Source organism: Pogona vitticeps, chromosome 1, assembly GCF_051106095.1.
Source record: "Pogona vitticeps strain Pit_001003342236 chromosome 1, PviZW2.1, whole genome shotgun sequence".
Taxonomy (NCBI): Eukaryota; Metazoa; Chordata; class Lepidosauria; order Squamata; family Agamidae; genus Pogona; species Pogona vitticeps.
In genome coordinates, this window is record NC_135783.1 from 321,386,480 (window position 1) to 321,405,332 (window position 18,853).

The following is an 18,853-nucleotide window of genomic DNA, read 5'->3' on the forward strand; positions in this document are numbered from 1 at the left end:
GTAAAGCCCAAAATCCTTCCACCAGAGTGGGAGTAGATTTTGCTCGAGAACCCGTAGACTAATAAATCAGAGAAGATCATGGTGCTGAAGAAGGAGGCAGACATAGGGAAATGGGAAGTGCCAGTAAAGCCATCTTACTGGGGAGAAAAGGAAGCCTGAGAGTGGGGAAAGATTAGATAAGAGAGGACTAAGACAGAGAGGGAGAGAAAGGAGAGAAGGAAGTGAGGATATAGGTACAAGGAGACACTGAGATGCCACAGCCTGGGTGACAGGGATACCAGGAACCAGGAATCACCACAGCTGGGACCAGCCCATTCCAAGAGGTGGGAATGCCCCTTGTTGCCAATTTCACCAAGGTCACCACTGATGGACGTTTACCTGGAGGTGGGACTTAAACCATTGGACTTTACTGTTAAAAACCTATTTGTCCACCAAGAACTCAATCCCTTCCTCACACAGTTGTATGAGGAAGAGAAAGCTTCCATTCTTATTGTTGTTCAGCGTTTTCTAGAGTTACCAGAAATAAATGTTGAAGGTTTGAATCCAGCTAATGCATCCTCATTACCTGACCCAAAGAAAGAGTCAGAATAGAATCCACCAGAGGCAGGTAGAGAACCCTCACACTATCCAGCCCAGCCCCTGTGGGATGATTTACCTAAGGAAAAGGCTAGGGGAAGGCTTTATGTGGTGAAGAGGAAGGGCTAGATTTGGATATGTGGCAAAGTGTTTACATCAAGTTGTTGTTGCTTTCTTAAGAAGATCAGTGTTTTAGTGTGTTTCATCTCACACACATGGGTTACAGTGGCAATGAGTGAAGACTCTGTACCATTGAGCTAGACTCCATGCTTATACTAGTTTAATATCACTTTAACTAATCTTTCTATGTATGTGTATGTTCTGTGCCATCATGTCAGAACCAATTTATAGCAACCCTAAGAATGCTTTCAAGGTGAGAAATTTAAAGTTTTACCAATTCCACTCTCCCAATGATTTTCCATGGCCAAATGGGGGGTTCAAACCCTGTTCTTTAGAGTCCTAGTCTGTCACTCTATCCACCACATCACACTGGGAAAATCTTTCTGTGAGATACTCAGAATTATTTTTAGAGATCTCTAGTGTTGTAGTTCAAAGGAGTACACTAGAGTGCTCTGGAAGAGAATTCTAAAGCCCTTCTTTGTTGTTCAGTCAGTGTGTTTATTCAGCACATTAAAGAGAGGATATGGGAGCCCTGTTCCACCTCCTCTTTCTTGTCATCAGGTTCCTGTGGCAATGACAGGTCTGAAGAAAGGAGGTTTGACTACTCAGGATGGCTTTCCGCTTGAGCCAGAACCTCAATTTCCCTGTGTTTTAACGTGCGTGGAGATTAAGGAGTTGAAAAGCAAAGTTGTTACAGAAGAGCTTCACATTTCTGAGGCAGACGGGGGCGGGAGAATCAATAGCTTCTTTCACCAATTCTTTTGCGTGTGAAGAATGCTGAACTCCCCCATCTCCCAGAGGAGAAGTCAAAGATTATAGCAAAGAAGAGACAAACACTTCTTTAAAAAAAACAATACCATTTATTCTTATCTGCTTGTGTAAATGCAGCATAATAACTAAAGATGTTTTCATGCAAGTACAAGTCTTATACAGAAGGTCTGATTTCTATACCATCTATTTAACCATTTTTTCCACTTTTAAAATGTTCCCAGGAACAAAACACCTCTACCGCATTTGCTATATTTTGTTTTTTGGTGTGCATTTTACCTCACACACCCAGAGCTTGGAAAATTTACTTGTTTGGACTGCCACTCCCAGAATCTTTGACCATGCTGATTGAAGAATTCTGGGAGCTATAGGTCAAACAAGTAATTTTTCTACATTCTAGATACAGCTAGCAAGTATAGACCAAGGATATCCTTCCCCTGGGAATGTTGAATTGATGTCCGGGGGAATTTTTAATCCAGTTTCCAAGCACCTTCTCACCTGTATACCTAAGGAGGTATCCCACATTAACCTACCCATACCTTTTGGATATCTTTGGGACCCATTTTTCAGGTCCAATCAGGGTGGCTATGAACTGAGCAGGGATCTCATTCCCCAACTGGTAGCGCACATCCACACTTCGGTCACAAGCTCGTTATGGGTCTGAGCTAATATGACTGGGGACTGAGATGAGGGCCCACTCAGTGTGGCACCACATTTTGGGAATGTTCTCTTTAGACTGGCTTACTTGTTGTCCAATTGTAAGCCTTTTTCCCCCCATGATAAGACCTTTCATTTTTTTCCAGGCTTTTCAATATTTTAAACAATATTTTTCTCTTTTTAATTTCTGTTATGTTTTCAATTATGATACTGTTTATGATATTATGCTACGTGGGTTAATTTTTTAAATGTGATTTTTAAAAAAAAAATATATGTTGTTTTGGTCACCCTGGGTGCACAAGTATTGAAGGGTAGGTTTTAGTTGCAGGAAACAAATAAACAATTGAGTTGTTTTTGCACACAGGAAAGGTAAGTGTTTTCTTACTGTTTCTTGTTTTCTGTTCAGTTTGTGGGTGGATTTCAGCATTTGGTGCGTTGGTGTGTGTACTTAGATTTGAATTTTGCTGACATGAGTTCCTAAGCAAAAGAAGGGAAATGGATTCAGAAACAGAACTCTCTCCTTGTGGATTTTGAAGAGATGATGCACTTGTCAGCTCTAGAAGAAAACATGTGGTCTGGAACAAGGTAACAACTTTTTTTCTTCTATCTCTACCTCCCCCATATTTAAAAAAAAAAAAAATAAGGCACCTTCCACTATAGGATCCCCCTGGAACTAAGGGAACAAAACTGTGTGTGCGAAACTATGTCAGTTCATTCAGTTATCAACAACAACAATCTTTATTTGCGGTCTCTGACCCATTAACATTCAGTTATCTGATTTATACATACACAATCTTTAATAACTGCCTCCATGAATCTGAAGGAATACTTTTGAAAGAAACATCACCTTCCCCATCTTTGCTCACTCCAGCCAAACTACAGTTCCATTGTCCCCAGTTCCTAGACTAGCTGGGGGTGATGGGGCTCATATTCAATGAGATTGAAAGGGATAGATGACCCTTAAAAGTCACTATCTGGATAAGGCAGGATATGTGGTAAAAGAGAGACTTGTCTGTGAAGGATATTAAAAATATATTTAAAAAGAAATGAGGCTGGAGAGGGGTTTGGTCCTTGAAATGCCCTTATCTCCTATGAATGGTGTGAACTCTTCACCCTGTTAATCATGGAAGAATAATAGGTTGTGGAAAGAACTTATTTGAGGGCCTTCATTTCAGGTCCTGCTACTTAAAGTCATCTCCTTTCAATAATTCAGTTTGCTATCTCACTTGGCTGCTCTTTCAACACTTGCCTCTGTGCTTTCTTGATTTTCTTTTAGGCTGGTAACTAACAGTGGTTCTTCATCTGTAAAAGAGATCTAGAAGTGTCTTGGTGCAGAAATACATTTCTCTTCCCCCCCCCCACCCTTGCTGACCGTGCTTCAGTTTAGGACCTCACCAGGACAGCTCGGCGGCTGAGAAGGACAGGAGTTGTGGTCTGACCCATCTGGAGGGAATCAGGTTGGGGAATGCTGCCTTACACATTTCCTTAGTCTTTTGCCATGCTTGTGCTCTGTCAGCGTTGCCAGTAAACCTTTGCATCCAAGCAGGCTTACAGCTGCGCTGTTGTACAGTGATCAGTGCAGGTGGCTTGGAAAATGAGCCTAATTCTGCAACAAAGATGACAATAACATTTAAACGGGGGGGTGGGGGAGTAGTATGCAGAGATGCGATCATGACAGGCCCTGTAGTGAGGCTATGAACTGCTGCTATTCCTGCACGCTGGAATGGAAGGAGGTGACGGAGGAAGTGGGAAGATAAGTGCTTTCCATTTCTGAGCTCCATCTGCCTTCCCAGCAGTTTGCATTCCCGGATCCACAAAGCACTTGAGCGGCCACCCTCTGCTGTTCTTGTAAACGTGGCCTCTTTCTATATGAGGTTCAATTTGTAAACTTGCAAAGAAAAAGAGCTGCAGTTAACACACTGGGCAAATCCCAGAGGAAACGACTCGGTACTTACGGTCTACTCACAGCAATGCAGACTAGCTTTTGCATGGCAAAGACTTCTGCCGCTGTTATTTCTACTACAAGTCAAGCTGGATAGGCAAGGCAGGGGGAGGAATGGAGGGGGGATCTAGACAGAAAATGATTCAGAGACTCCAGGGAAAGTCTGATTCATCCTCTAGGCAACACAAAGCCTGGGACATAGTAGAAAATGTTGGTGTGCAGATGCTCATCACATTGGCCCCTATGGCCAGATTCCCAAGCAGAATCTAAAAGTGGTGGCATCTGCACTGATTCATAACAACTAACCACTAGTAGCGCCTTTCATCTGCACCAGGAGCATGACGTCTTCTGTAAAGTTATGTGGTATTAATTGCCCATTCAAGTTCAGGGCACCACAAAAAGTTGCATTAGTATAAGGATAGCTCCCAAGAATATACAATTGCCAGAAAAATATCACCCACACACAGAGAGACACACTGATTGCTAAACTTGGGGGGGGGGATCCTGTGTGGGGGAGGGTGGCAGCGGCAGGGAACATTGTTGTCCCTATCAGCCAAAAATATCTAGCTGTCTGGCCCTCTGATCTCTGTATCGGCGATACTACTGATCATAATCATGGCTGTATTGTAGACATCTATTTCCCCCAAAACACAGAAGTAGCCCACTTAAGCTTGATAGTTGCCACTCTTCTTATAGGAATCAAGGCTGAGACATAGGGTGGGGGGAAAGGACAGGAACCCCCTAAAGTGCTGCATTCGGCCACAGCATACTCGTGTGCACATGTGCATATGCATGTGTGTCTGTCCGTGTACACCCCTACTTGCGCACATCTGGCTATCCGGGGTGAGGCCTCACTTCTCCTTTTGCCCGTGGCAGCCACTTCCAACGTTCAGCATAGGAATGAGAAGTCCCAGCAGCCACCTCTTCCCAAAGACTTCCTCCAGGTTCTTCTTCCAGGGCTGGGCGCGGGCTGCCATACCTTTTCGCACCTGGTGTCGTGTTTGCCCTCGCAAGATCAGCAGCATTTGGTGGCAGCAGAAGCCGGCGCAAGCAAGTCCAATTCCCAGCCAGAGGTACAGCATGAGGATGACAAACATTTCCGAGCTCAGAAGAGCTCCTGCAGATCCACAACCGGGAGGCAGAAAGAGACAGAGAAAAGTGAATGTTACAACTCTTTCACACTGTTATTTACATCCACCTAGGAAAAAGTAAAATTGAAGATTTATGGAAGGAAAGGGTTTGTACATGCATTCATTCCATCAAAGGAAGGGAACATGTGATCTTTCTGACATTGTTGGATTTCAAGTCCCATCCATCCTAGCCAGCAAAGCCTGTACTGAAGGATGATGGGAACTCCAGTCCAACAGCATTTGCGACTTCATATTATTCAACAACCCTACATCAGAAACACAGCAGAATTCGAGCCTATCATGGTGTGGGTTATGCATTTGGCAATATGGGACATTTTGAACGGAAAGGAAGACTGAACATCCCACATTTACCTCCATACCTGTTCATGTTGATCATATGTATAAGGAAATGAAAGGAAACTGGGAATTGTAGTTATACTAAAATGGAGATTGTTAAGATGAATTTAAAAGAGATGTTGTGCAGAGTTGTTTGCCTAATTCACAAGGTCAGACAGTCCAGGAAAAGAAGACGAAATAAACACTAAATTTAAGAAGATAAGACACCTGGAGCCTGTTTCATGAGAATTTTGGGCAGTGATTGGAGTATTCTGAATTACACCTACTTGGACTTGATTGGTTGACAGCTTGAAAGTGTAATGAAGAAGGTGGTCTTAAAGATATGTAAAATGAGAGGGATTGTGTATGTGAAAAAGATGGTCAGTGAATGCTGTGGAATGTGAGACACAGAGGTTTGTTTTTATTTCAAGAAGAAGGGAGGAGGGAAATAGCCCAGCTTCTAGTCAAGATGATTACCGAGACTTAGCTGTTTTTTTTACTTAGAAATTGTAAGTTTATTTAACCATTGTAACAGTCTGAAGATGCCTAACACTTATGCTTTAGCTACAACTGTAATCTAATGAATCTACTTTATTTTCTTAATAAAACAAATATAAAACTGCAACAGAGGACTAGTCTCTTGATACATCAGGATTATAACTAAATCCAGTGTGGATGAAAGGTTAATAATGGGTACTGTAAATAGTAGAGATCCTACTGTCCTACTTTACAAGGCTGGTGTGTATTCTAAGGAAACATATAGTCTATGTTTTATTGCTTTGGAAGCAATCAAGGTTACTTTTAAGGTTCAGGCTTGTCTATAGGGCTTACTACGCACTTCTGAGGCCTAAAGGACCTACCTCAGGAAATAAAGGTGGTAGTTTTGTGCCCAGAAGGACTCCCTGACTGCGATCATTGTCTCTTTAGGGATCGTTATAATATGGATCAGCTCAGTCAAATGGCCTGAAATGTGCTCAGCCCCACTTAGCTAAACTAAAAGGGACTGAGCACAATGCAAAGATATTATGGTTTGCATGTCTTGCAACAGGGAGTTGGCACAGTTGGATGCTTGACGTGGCACACTTTCGAGTAAGAAGCTTACTGTGGAAACACAAGTTTCCTGGCACTGATCCATCTCCTTTTGGCTTATGTCCAATTTGTCCTGTCCACGAATGCTGAGGTGCTGGAGGAGAATCTTGAGAGTCCCCTGGATTGCAAGGAAATCAAACCTATCCATTTTGAAGGAAATCAATCCTGAGTGATCACTGGAAGGACAGATCCTGAAGCTAAGGCTTCAGTACTTTGGCCATTTCATGAGAAGAGAAATCTCCCTGGAAAAGACCCTGATGTTGGTAAAGAGTGAAGGCAAGAGGAGAAGGGGATGGTTGGACAATGTCCTGGCAATCCTCCAACATGAATTTGACCAAACTCCGGGAGGCAGTGGAAGACAGGAGGGCCTGGCATGCTCTGGTCCATGGGGTTACAAAGAGCCGTACATGACTTAACAACTAAACAACAGCAACTAATACTGAAATTCTTTCATTTGAACATTTATAGCTGCAGGAGCTCTCTCTTCCATTACATCTGCCCACCCTCAGGTGGTGCCGTCCTGCTTTACAGTTACAAGACCTTTGTTTGCCCATTGAAAGGTAGCACCGGACAGCAGCTGACATGGGGTTAGAAGGTCACCACTTCACAGTCTTCCCTGCCATGATTTCTATTGAAAGAATTATAATAGTTGTCCTCTCCAAATTTGCAGCTGCAATTGTGTTCTTTTTATTCTGAGCTGTCAAGTCACGTTTGACACAGGGAGACCCTAATATGGTTTTTAAGGTCGGTGAGATGTTTAAGCAATGAGTTTACCAATGCCATCTCATAGTGAGTTTCCATGGCTGAGCACTCTATAGGCTATATCACAGGGGCTCACTGTAGATTAGAATGTGTGAATTGCACATAAAATCCATGTCCTCCTTTTGGGTGATGGGTGACTCACTTCAATAAATACTAGGACAGAAGATTAACAGATTATCGGAATCAGTTTTTTAATTCTTTAGAAATAATTGAAGTAAAACACTGACCTAGTATGACTTAGGCAAGCTAGTCCATTCTGTTTGCAGCAGTACCAAAGCACCACTCTTTCAATATTATCAAACTTAATTTCTTTTTGGGATTCAGCAGTCTTGTCAGTTACTCCAAAATCTGTCAGTTTAAGGCTGAAATATTCATTACGCTACAGAAGCTTACAGGCCAGAGTAGAAAAAACAGCCAAGGCGGGTCAGGAAACATTTGGCACATAAATATTGAACTGTTGGTAAGGAGAGATAGACTTTTCCTTCCTATTCTGGCTATGGAAATCCGCTGTCTCTTATCCTGTGCATGAATTCATATTCCCTGCATTTCTGAGCTGTCCTGTCACTAGTACATCTCCATTATAATCCTAATGCATTGTATTAGCTCCATGCAGCTTTCTTCTTCCTGAGCTCTGTTTACTGTAGTCACAAGCTTCTTTCCCTGATAATGAAAGAGATCTCATTATTATTTTTCAGAGGGAAGCTCTAGCACAGAAATGCTAAACTATAACTTATTAAGAAGTTTGATTCTGTCTATTTAGGTTTGAATGGTGACAACGGCTTCTTCACTGCTGCAGCCAATTTAGGACAATTGTTGTTTGGAATACTCCCATCTCTTAGCCATCTTGGAGATTTTTAGGACTTGTTATAAAAAAAGGATATTTTCCCAGGTTGTCCTCTAGAGCAGTGGTCCCCAACCTTGGGCCTCCAGATGTTCTTGGACTTCAACTCCCAGAAATCCTGGCCAGCAGAGGTGGTGGTAAAGGCTTCTGGGAGTTGTGGTCCAAGAACATCTGGAGGCCCAAGGTTGGGGACCACTGCTCTAGAGTCACACAACTACCTCTATGGAATGGAAAAAATAACATTTTGGCTAAGCAACAAAACAGATGAAATTAGGGCAGTATCAATTTATACCGACTTCTTTTCTTTTCTTTTTTTAACAAACCCCTTTAGATCTTGAATGCATTTGCTTTGATCAAGAAACAAATGCATCTAGTTCAAAGAAATACACGACTGTATCTGACATCTCTATTAGAATAACCAGGACATCTAATAATGGCATAAAATGTCTTTGCGCAGGACCACTTCCATGTCATAGAACAACTGGGATTTGGATGACTATTTGATTCTATCTGAATTATTAAAAAGTTTTGATTTATAGGTGTACATGTTACATTCCTGTAAACTCCAATTTCTGTCTCAAAGTTGGAGGACAGTAAAGATGTGGATTCAAAGATCTTAGTCATGGTGGAGAGGCTGAAAATGTACAGCATCTGGAAGGCAGCCACTAAAAGGTGCAGAAGTAATGTGCCCTAATGTATAGGGTTTTCAAGATAAGTGAGATATTTAAGGGGTGGCTTCTCCCATTCCACTCGCCCAGTGAGTTTCCATGGCCAAGTGGAGATTCGAATCCTGGTCTCCTGAGGCTTGGTCCATCACTCTGTCCACTACAACACATTGGGTATCACCATTCCTCTTGCACCAGTAGAAAGAAAAAGAGGGATAGTTATTGGTAGGACGGCCACTTAGAAACATAAAAGAAAGATTGTTTTCAAGGCTATTGCCTTGTTAGTTTCTTGCAATGAAAGAAAGGGACCTGCATCACCTTTAAGACTAAGAAGTTTTATTTTGGCATAAACTTCCCTGGTCTGCAACCCACTTCTCTAAATGCATCTTGCACATGCACACTACACTGGAGTGTGCAGTCCAAGGAACCTTATGCTGAATAACATTTGTTATAAATTTATCACAAACGTCGGAGAGGATAGAGATAAAAGGTGTCAATGTGAATTCATACCTATAGATGTACATTTAGAAACCAGAACCACAACAAAAAATGGAAATCCAGTCTATCTCAAAGGGAAGACTATGACTGGATAATTCTATACCACTGCAGTCTGCTATTCAGATGTTAGCTGTTGGTGGACAACTTGAAGGCCCCTGTCTTTTCAGTATTGAAGCAAACGTTAAAGCAAATGTAATTTAAAGTATTATGCTCTCCAAGTACGCACTGCCTTCAGAATCACATGGCTGGACTTTCTCCTTTTAAGGAGAAAAGCAGGGTAAAACAAACAAATAAACAAATAAATATATGCCTGATCCATCAGACTTGCAAAAGAAGTCCATACTTAGTGAGGTTTTGTGACCACTTTTTTAGTAGCTAATTTTCAGCACCAGACTTGAGGCGAGGGTACTCCACTTCTTACTACAATATCGTATAGTTCTGCCCTCTGCCTAGCATACTTCTGATTTCATGTATTGTCTGTGAGAAAATAAGAACGAGAGGGGAGAATTCAACTCACTTCACCTTCTTGCACACATCTGCTGTGGAAATTTGACACCCACACCCCCTCCTTCCTACATGGATCGGAAAGCTAAATGAATGTGGCTACTGCCTCACACCAGTAGCTGGGTTCTTACATTGAATTTGAATGAAAGTAATGAATTACACATTGACATCATTTCAGTGATTCATTGAATTCAACTCATTTGTCCAAATAGCCTAAGAAACCACCATAGGCACTGGATAATTAGGTATTTGTGATAAGCAGGAATGAATTTACTGGAAGTTACAAGGGTACTCAGAAAACAAGTACACAATTCAAATTCATTGTAAGATCAAAAGAAAATGACCTGAGACGAGGGATTGATTCCACTGCAATATTGTGCTAGATGGCATTTTATGATTTTTTATGATGTTCCTTGTGGTACATATCATAACTATTACACTCGAAATAAGAAATGCCTTCAGGGCTTTCTAAAAGACGTTTTGAAAATGTTACGGTCTTAACCTGAGGCAAATGTTGCCAACATGATGTCAATAGGAAAGGTTGGAATTATTCTCCTCAGACTTCTGTCTATAAAAAGTCAATGGGGGGAATTAAAACTAAGCAATTTGCAAGATTTTTTCATTCATCCTCTCTCAGCAATGTCTTCAGAGAAGTGTTTCTGTGCACATGTTCATGTGTGTGAGAGAGCTGGGGTCGGGAATCTTGTGTGAGATAAAGCCAGCATGGTGAGTAGAGCAAAGTCCTCCAGTTCTGATGACCCAATGACAGAAGCAACAGGCATACTAGTTCTTCAGAATTACACCCCAGGTCTGGATCAGTTGTTAAATTGGGCAGTTAGGAACCATAAGAAGAATTCTGCTGGTTCTATCTAACCCAGCATTCTGTTTCTAGTGGTGGCCAACCTAAAAACCAGGGAAGATCTAGAAAGAGAAGATGAAGGAAATGTCATTCCTCTCTGGTTTGTTCCCCACATCTGGTATTCAAGTATCTGTTGTCTCTACACAAACATGTTCTATTTATCAGGACTGGCCTAAGATATTTTGCTGCCTGGATCAGAGCACTAAATGGTTTTGCTTCTCCCAAAATCATAATAGACAGAGCCAAGGTCAGCAAGGTTATTTTAGTACCTGAGGTAGAAACCCCCCACAACCATCTCTCTCTATTTCTCTGGTATTAAAAATACAATGCCAAAAGATTAGTAATAATGGCTGCTTTTGCATGCTAGAGTGGGTATCCCATCTTGTCTAATAGTAAGGCAGACTGTCTAGTCATTGATAGATTTATTTTTCATGGAATTCTCCAATCATGTGCATTTTTTTAAAAAAAAGTCAATTAAGTGATGGTGAATTGCTTATATGCATGATGAAATCTTTTACAGTATTTCTGTCCCAAAATCTGCTGCTCGTTGTATCTCTGATTCCCAGTTTCATGAGAGATCAAGAGAGAGAGAGAGAGAGAGAGAGAACAGAGAATCTCTGTCATCCCTTTCTGTAGCACTGAGTAGCAGCTTGTTACTCTGTAAGGGGACTGCGGCAGGTGGCTCTTCCCAGATTCTCCTGTAAACGTGAAACAAGACATTAAAGGGACCCATTCAACATTGCCTTCCAAGTGCAATGTCATCCCTTCAGCCTTGTCAGATCCCATTCATTTCAGAAGACACTGTGAACACTAAAGACAGACTGCATTCCTTTTATAAAACAAAGAAGAGGCAGACTCAATTTCTCTACACTATGAGACAGCTTTGAAATTATTGGATACGGAATCTGGAGACCAAGATTAATTGGAAGTCCCTGTTATTCCTTTTCAGTGTTCAACCCTGGTGGGAGATGTGCAAAGATGCTTTCCCAGAAAAGGCTGCAAGCTTCCTTTGGGATGATGTTTCTAAGGCTTGACAAGGGGGGCTGTTAATTTTGTTATTTTTCAATCTCTTAAATCTGCTCTTAAGGCACTTACTTGAAAACATACATGCAGTGTCTTAATCTCCTTCTCAAGATAAGCAAACAAACAGCTGAAATGGTTGTTCTGATGAGTCATTCTCTGCAAAGTTTGTCAATGCTAAGGGTGAGGCACGCTACACGGCTCCTCTGCATTTTAGCACCTGAATTTAGTTTTCTACCAGGAGACATGAGGTGGGGTTTGTGACAATGAGGGACAGCGCCATTGTTGCTATCCAGAAATGCTTAGTCATAACCAGAGGCTGGAAATGCTACAGCTTCCAGAATCCCCAAAAAACATGACAATGGCCAATGTTGGCTGATGTATTCTGGAACTTGTATTCCCCCCCCCCAAAAAAAAATCAAGTGATGAAGATGAGGATGACTTCACACAGAACTCAATATGAAATCCACTCCAGGACATCTAGCATGGTAACTTCTCTGTCCACAATTACAATTCATCAGTTTGTGGAAACTGTTCTATGGCAGATACACCAATGTGACAGGAAACAATTCCAAAATATTTCAGGCTCTTCTTTGACTTAAATATCTGGGAGAAGGTGCCACTCTAGAAAGATCAGATCATGGCCTATGGCAGAAGCAGATTTTGTGCCCCTTAGACTTTTAAGGTCACAAGACATGCCTTAAAGTCCAGAGACCTTTCTGTTCCAGCATTCTGTTCCCAGGGTGGCCAACGTCATGCCTATGAGAGGCCCGTAAGTTGTGTTTCCCACCAAGTGGTGTATGGAGGTCTACTGCTTCCAATGCTGGCCACATTGGCAGCCTTTACTACCTCTTTGGGTACCAGCTTCCAGAGCTGAATTCCATGCTATGTATAGAAGCAGTTTATTCTGTTTGTCCTGATTCTCCCACAATTCTGCTTCAGTTGGTAACCCTAAGCACTAGGACTTTAAGAGATGGAGCAACATTTCTTCCTACCCACTTTCTGCAGTGATGCATAGTTTTATACCACTTTTCATATTATTACACTACTCCAATAATACACAATCATCTTAAATTAAAGTCATACCTTAAATCATGCAATTAACTCACTCAGATTCATAATTAAAAGGTGAGGTTTCCCACAGCAGGAATAATAAAGGGCAGTTGTGGTTCCATAAAGAGACAGGCTATGAGGGCCTGGCAAAGAATAAATAGTGGGATCAAGAAAATGTGTCATAGCTAAAGACCCCTAAAGAAATGAACTTCATTCTTTCTCTTTCCACTTTATGATGCTGAGCTGAGTCCCAAGATCAGAAGGAAACTAACAAGCTCTTGGGTCAAGAAACTGATCTAATGTTTCCCTAAACCAGCACACTCTCCTTGGGAGAAATAACCCAAAGTAATGGCCCAGTGCATTGCTAGGCATACCTGGAGCAGGTCTACTGAAGTGAATAGTAGTTGTTAGTCACTATTAATGTTAATCTCATTTATTTCAATAGGTTTACTCCAGGGAAGATCAACACAGATTTAGCTCAGTATCACAGAGTCTGTTTTTACACAGCTATATGAGTAAATTCATGTTTGTGTCCTTATCAGCCCCACATGTATACCCTGTTTTTAAAGACTTAAGCTGAGTTCAATACCTTGGCCATTACAAATAGTTAATTATCTTCATGAATACAAACAAGAATCAACAACCACACACAAAAATCTGAAAGCCAATATGTCACCCACAATCTTTTCCCAATACATACTTGGTTGTACTGTGATACAAGCAATAGAAACTATTTGTGCTTTCTTGTCGAGACTTCTAGAATGGATACCCAAAGGGAACACAATATAATTAAGCCCACTGGGTGAGAAGAATCTTATTTTCATGCAGCCCCTTTCAGAACTGAATCACAGGGTTATATATTGTGTCTGAGATCTCTGATTTTGGCTGGTTTTTGTTGTTGTTTTATTTTAATGAATTTCAAATCAGAGAGCAGTGATGGGAGGATTTGGAAATATGGAAGCGGAACGGGGGGGGGGCAGAGACTGAACATAGGCAAAAGAGGGTGGTGGTAGGAGAAATAGCCATACATTTACAGATGAGGGGAGAACAACATAATAAGGGCACAGAAAGATCCGAAACTGAATTTTTTGTGAACTTAACAGGAGAATATTTGCAAATGCTATATGGTTGGGTGTACTGCATGGGTACTGTTTCTTGTCTCCCTCTGCTAGCAAGCAGTTACAGTAGATTCTTATGGATATTTTAACCAGAGGTTAGTCCCACTTAACTTGATGAGGCTTATTCCTAGGTAATTGTGTTTGGAATCATGGCATCAGCGCAACATGTTATGCTCTTTTCCCAGTATAGCACCTTAACATCTCTTCTAAACACCCTGGTCTGGTTTTGGAAGCTAAGCAGGATCTGACGTCATTAATTTTTGGATGGGAGGCCACTGTACAATACCAAGTGCCATGTTAGCTCATTGATAGATTGTGTGTGATCTCCAGAAATTATTAGGAAACAATCTTACATGAAATCCTGGACAGCTGCTACCACTCAAGAGTTAACAGTCATGGGCTACAAATACCAATAGCCTGATTCAGAGTAAGGCAGCTTTGTACTTTCTATCTCAGCCCTCCTAAGTTCAGACAGACTTTCCCATGTCAAGCTGATTTGGGAAATTTACACAGTGCTGCTTTCTTGTACCTGATATTTCACATGCTTAGTCCTTATACTTGCTGGAGGAAGAGATAAAGTACTGTATTTGGAATGGAAAGGATAAAAGCTGGGGCAGTTACCAGTGATAATATATGAACAGAGTGGTGTAAAGATATTTTGATTCCATTGTGGAGGAACATGTGCAAATGCACACACTCAATCAAGGTTCAGAGTACTCAAAGCTGGTCACATTACTTTGGCAGCTGGAACAGAAAATCCCATAAGCACTTCTTCTATTGACTGGCATTTAAACAAAAAACCTGCCCTTTTGTGCCAAAGACACCTGCCTCACACTGTCCAATGATAGGACAGGTCCTAAGAAAATCCCCCTTTCAGGAGAAAAGAGTGTTCTTTGTAAACAGTCCTCCTCTAGTAGCTTAATATAGTAACAACAAACATTCCACTGTATTTCAACATACACACTGCCTTTCAAGCAGACTATGGACTGGTTCTCATTGACTCACCTTCTGGGACTGCTGGGCGCTTTTCTTAGAATCTAGTGAATTATAGATAGGCTACACTGGCTGTAGCCTGGAGCAAAATCGACACTCTGTTTCAAGACAGCCTTTGTTCAGCATCCTGAAAGCACAAGGCCCTTGCTGGATCAGACCAAAGGTGCATGGAGTCCAGCATTCTGTTTTCCCACAATGACCAATGAGATGTCGATTGGAAGTCCAAAAGCCAGGCATAAGTATGATAGCACTCTTCTACTCATGTTCCCTGACAGCCTTTTTTTACCAAAGGTCATACAGGACTAGAAATCACTGGTGTCCTTGGCCTCTGTCTGATCCCCTTTAAATGCAATCCAAGTTGGTGGCCATCACTGTTTCTTATTGTGATTGCCACATTTCTTTCTCTTTGTTCAGAATCTCCCACCAACTTTGTTGGGCAACCCTAGATTTCAGTATTCGGGTAAATGAGAAAAAACTTCTGTCTCCATACCATGCCTATTTTCATAACTTCTACCACAGTTCCTTTGCTTATCTGTCTTCCCTTTCAGAAAGAAACACATTTCACAACCTTCCCTGATTTATGTCTTCCTTTTCTGAGATGACTATTAATAAAAACAGTCCCATCAGTTGAAAGTAGTAGATGATAAGAAGCTGTCTTATACTGAGACTGTCTAAGCCAATATAGTCAACTCTGATTGGCAAGTTTTTTTCAGAGTTTCAGGCAGGATTCCTCTTCACTAGCCCTACATGAAAGACCTGGATAGTGTCTAGCGGTCACCCATCCAAGTAGTAATCAGAACCGACCCTGCTTAGCTTCTGAAGTCAGACAAGGTGTTCAAGATCTAGTGACGGCAGGAAAGATCAGCAAACAAACCTAAGAGTGCAGGAAGCCACAGATCATCCTCCAGCCTGTATTAATAATGATAATGCTAGGTGAAGGAAAAGACCTAAGGGAGAAGGGGGAAAATCCAAAGAAGGGTTGGGGAAGGAAAGGGAGGAGTAGGAAGAAGCCAGAAGAGCTTTTGTATTAGATGAGAAAAGACGTACCTGAGAAGAACTGGCTGATAGAGTGAGGAAGAAGAGTCAGGAAGGCCAATGGGTTGGCAAAGGAGGTGGAGAGCACAGCTGAGATGTAAGATACCCCTGCCACCAGCGAATCAAGGCAAGCCAAAGAAGTGTACAAACAGAACATGATGAAATTCCGCATGTTCCTACTACCAATGCAGTTCCCTGTGAAGAAACAGTGGTGGTCATGCCGTTGGGTGAGCCTGGCGCACAGTTGGCAGAAGTGGGTGCTGGGCAGAGCCAAGCGGGGAGACCCACTCCCGCCTTCTGGCCCATCCCTGGCCACCCCTTCAGCTTCTCTGGCAGCTGTGCCCAAGTTCAGGTCCTCCTTGCTCAGATCTTCAGGGGTGTTTCGGATGACCAGGATGTAGTTGCCCAGAGCATTGGCAGAGAGGAAGAGGAAGAGGGCCCCATGCAGCAGCGCAGAGGAGAAAAGCGGGGTGGCAGAAGGGTCTTGGAACATGCTGGGGATGAAGAGGAAGAGCTGGAGGGCGAAGGTCACCAAGGAGATGCAGAGGAAGTAGACTGGCGCCACCACATTGAGGAACCGGAGCACTAGCATTGTGGGTCACATTCCTGCAGGGGACAGCAAGAGGAGAACAGGCATCACCACAGCCTAGCCTGCAGACTGACTCCTATTTGCATCCAGAGGTCCCCAGCCAGGTCTCTCTCTCTCTCCCCCGTCTGCCGCTGGGGCTCATGGAGAGCACTCGCCTTTTCATAGTTTCCCTGCTCTCTGGCCGCTCATCCCCTTCTGCTTGCCTCTGGTTTCTCTCCCCTTCCAATGCAAAAATTCCCCTCCCCCAGCTTTCACTTCCTAGCTCAGCCGTGCACAGACAGGGAGGCAAACTCCAAGCCGCGGGGAAGGCAGGCTCTCCCCTTCTAGCTTTGGATGCTGCCAGGATCCAAGCTTGGAGGTCGAACCTCGGGGAGCCGGCGCGGCAGCCTTGCTACCAAGATTCCCGGCGGGAGGGGGACTGCAGCGGTTTTTTGAATTAGCCCCCACCGCTCAATGTCTCTTCCTTTTTCGGGTTCCCTTCTTGCCTGCCGGCTACATCCCCGCCACCCAACTCGTTCGGCTCGGCCAAGGCTGCCATCTGAACGTGTTTACTTGGCTGGAGAGGAAGTCCCTTGGAACTTAAGAAGGCTTACTTCTGAGTAGACGCGTAGAGGATTAAACTGGAATTCTGGAGTTCCTCTCCTCCGGTGGCGGCGGCGGTTGCAGAAGCAGCTGAGGATTATGATGATCTTCCCTCCCTCTGATTATTATTATTGATTATGTATTATAAGCAAGAAGGGGAGGGAGCCCGGTGGCCGTTCTAATCCGTTGCAATACGGATCAAAACCAGTGCTCTCGTTTAGCCCTAAAAGCCTCAAATCTGCAGATTACCTCGTCGACTGTTGTCCTGCCATACACATCATTAGGGGAAGCTGGAACCAGCTGCTTTAAGTGCCGCCCAGCCTCCGGCGCCGGTGTGTGTGTGCGTGTATGGTCGCGGTGCGGTCCTTTTCACCTTTGGAAGCAAGGCAAACTCAACCTTCCCTCCCAGTCTTCACCCATATCCAACCCCGGGGCTCGGACACCCAAATACGGAGGTCCCCCCCCCCCACACACACACACACCAGAAGTCTAGCCAGCCAGCCAGCCACCCCACCTTCCTCTCAGCTTGTCTCTATGGCTCGTCTCTGCTTTTCCTCCCCAAACAAATCCACGTACGACACATATGTACAGTATGGAGACATTTAAAAAAAAAAAAAACGGACCAATAAACAGAGGAGTTCTGCGGTAAGCCGGCAATCCCTGCCTCTCCGCCTCTCCCACACCTATCCACCGGTAGACTGTAAGAAATGCAAACTTGGGAGCTACGTCGGTTAAGGGGATGAGCTCTTTCCACTCCCGCGATCCGATCGCCACTGGGAACTTTTGTGGGACCGCGCCAGACTCGGAGTTCTGCAGGCAGGTGACTTCGGATCTGCGGCGATCACTCCCCACTTCCCAACTCTAGATCCCTCCGGTTCGCTCGTCTGCCTGGACCGCTCGATAACCTTGAGGTCCCCTTGTGCTCTTCGGCTGTAGGGATCCCTGCCCGCCACCCCGTCTTTACCTGGACGCCCGCAACCGAGCAAGAGCTGCTGTGGTTTCCACGCTGGTCAGCCCTCTGAGCCTCCAAATCCCAGGCCGGCGCCTGCCTTTTCCCGCCGCCGCCAGCCTCAGCAGCGGCAACGCGAACCCCCCTTAGCTGCGCCGCCGCGGCCAAGGTGCGCAGCTACCTCCGGCTCAGTGGGGGCCCTGCCTGTGGTCGCCCCAGAGGCAGGACCCGCCTACCTGGCCGTCGCCTTCTCTCCGCGCCCCGATAGGGCGGATTCGCCTTCGGGAGCGCCGCGGGAGCTGTCCCTTCAGCACCACCAGAGAGCAGCCCGACGAGGAGGGGGAGGAGAAGCGGGGGTGGAAAACAAAGCCGTCGGTGACAATCCCAAAGAGATGCCGATGCTCCAATTCCAGCTCCAGTCCTCTGGGCAACTGCCCTGCAGACGTCCTGGGTGTCGGATCCTGACAACTCATTAACCTTGGATGGGAAAAGAAGAAGAAAAACTGACCTTTCTCGGTCCAAAGCATTCACCAAATTCTTCTAGTGCAGTGGTTCCCAACCTTGGGTAGTCCAAGTGTTCTTTGACTGCAGCTCCCAAAAGCCTTCACCACAAGCTATGCTGGCTGAATTTTCTGGGAGTTGCAGTCCAACAACACCTGGGTTACCTAAGGTTGGGAACCACTGACCTGTAGCCTGAGAAGAACCCAAGAGCCCACTTTGGACATTGTATATTCTAAGGCCAAAAGCCCATCTCATCAAAGCTTGGG

General features: G+C 43.9%; 1 protein-coding gene across 3 annotated transcripts; it reads right to left on the reverse strand.

The window, feature by feature from the left end:
• Nucleotides 1-1,533: 1,533 nt before the first annotated feature.
• ZDHHC22 (zDHHC palmitoyltransferase 22) lies at nucleotides 1,534-18,516 on the reverse strand. 3 transcript variants are annotated; one of them, XM_020793935.3, is made up of 3 exons: nucleotides 18,102-18,516; nucleotides 15,979-16,572; nucleotides 1,534-5,180 (listed from the first exon to the last, which is right to left on the reverse strand). In XM_020793935.3, exons 2-3 carry the CDS (start codon nucleotides 16,556-16,558, stop codon nucleotides 4,915-4,917), a joined length of 846 nt encoding a protein of 281 aa, XP_020649594.3. In that variant the 5' UTR covers nucleotides 16,559-16,572; nucleotides 18,102-18,516; the 3' UTR covers nucleotides 1,534-4,914. The 3 variants fall into 3 exon arrangements, with proteins under 3 accessions (XP_020649594.3, XP_020649595.3, XP_020649593.3); XM_020793936.3 differs by lacking the exon at nucleotides 18,102-18,516 and adding an exon at nucleotides 17,387-18,086; XM_020793934.3 differs by lacking the exon at nucleotides 18,102-18,516 and adding an exon at nucleotides 17,149-18,086.
• Nucleotides 18,517-18,853: the final 337 nt, after the last annotated feature.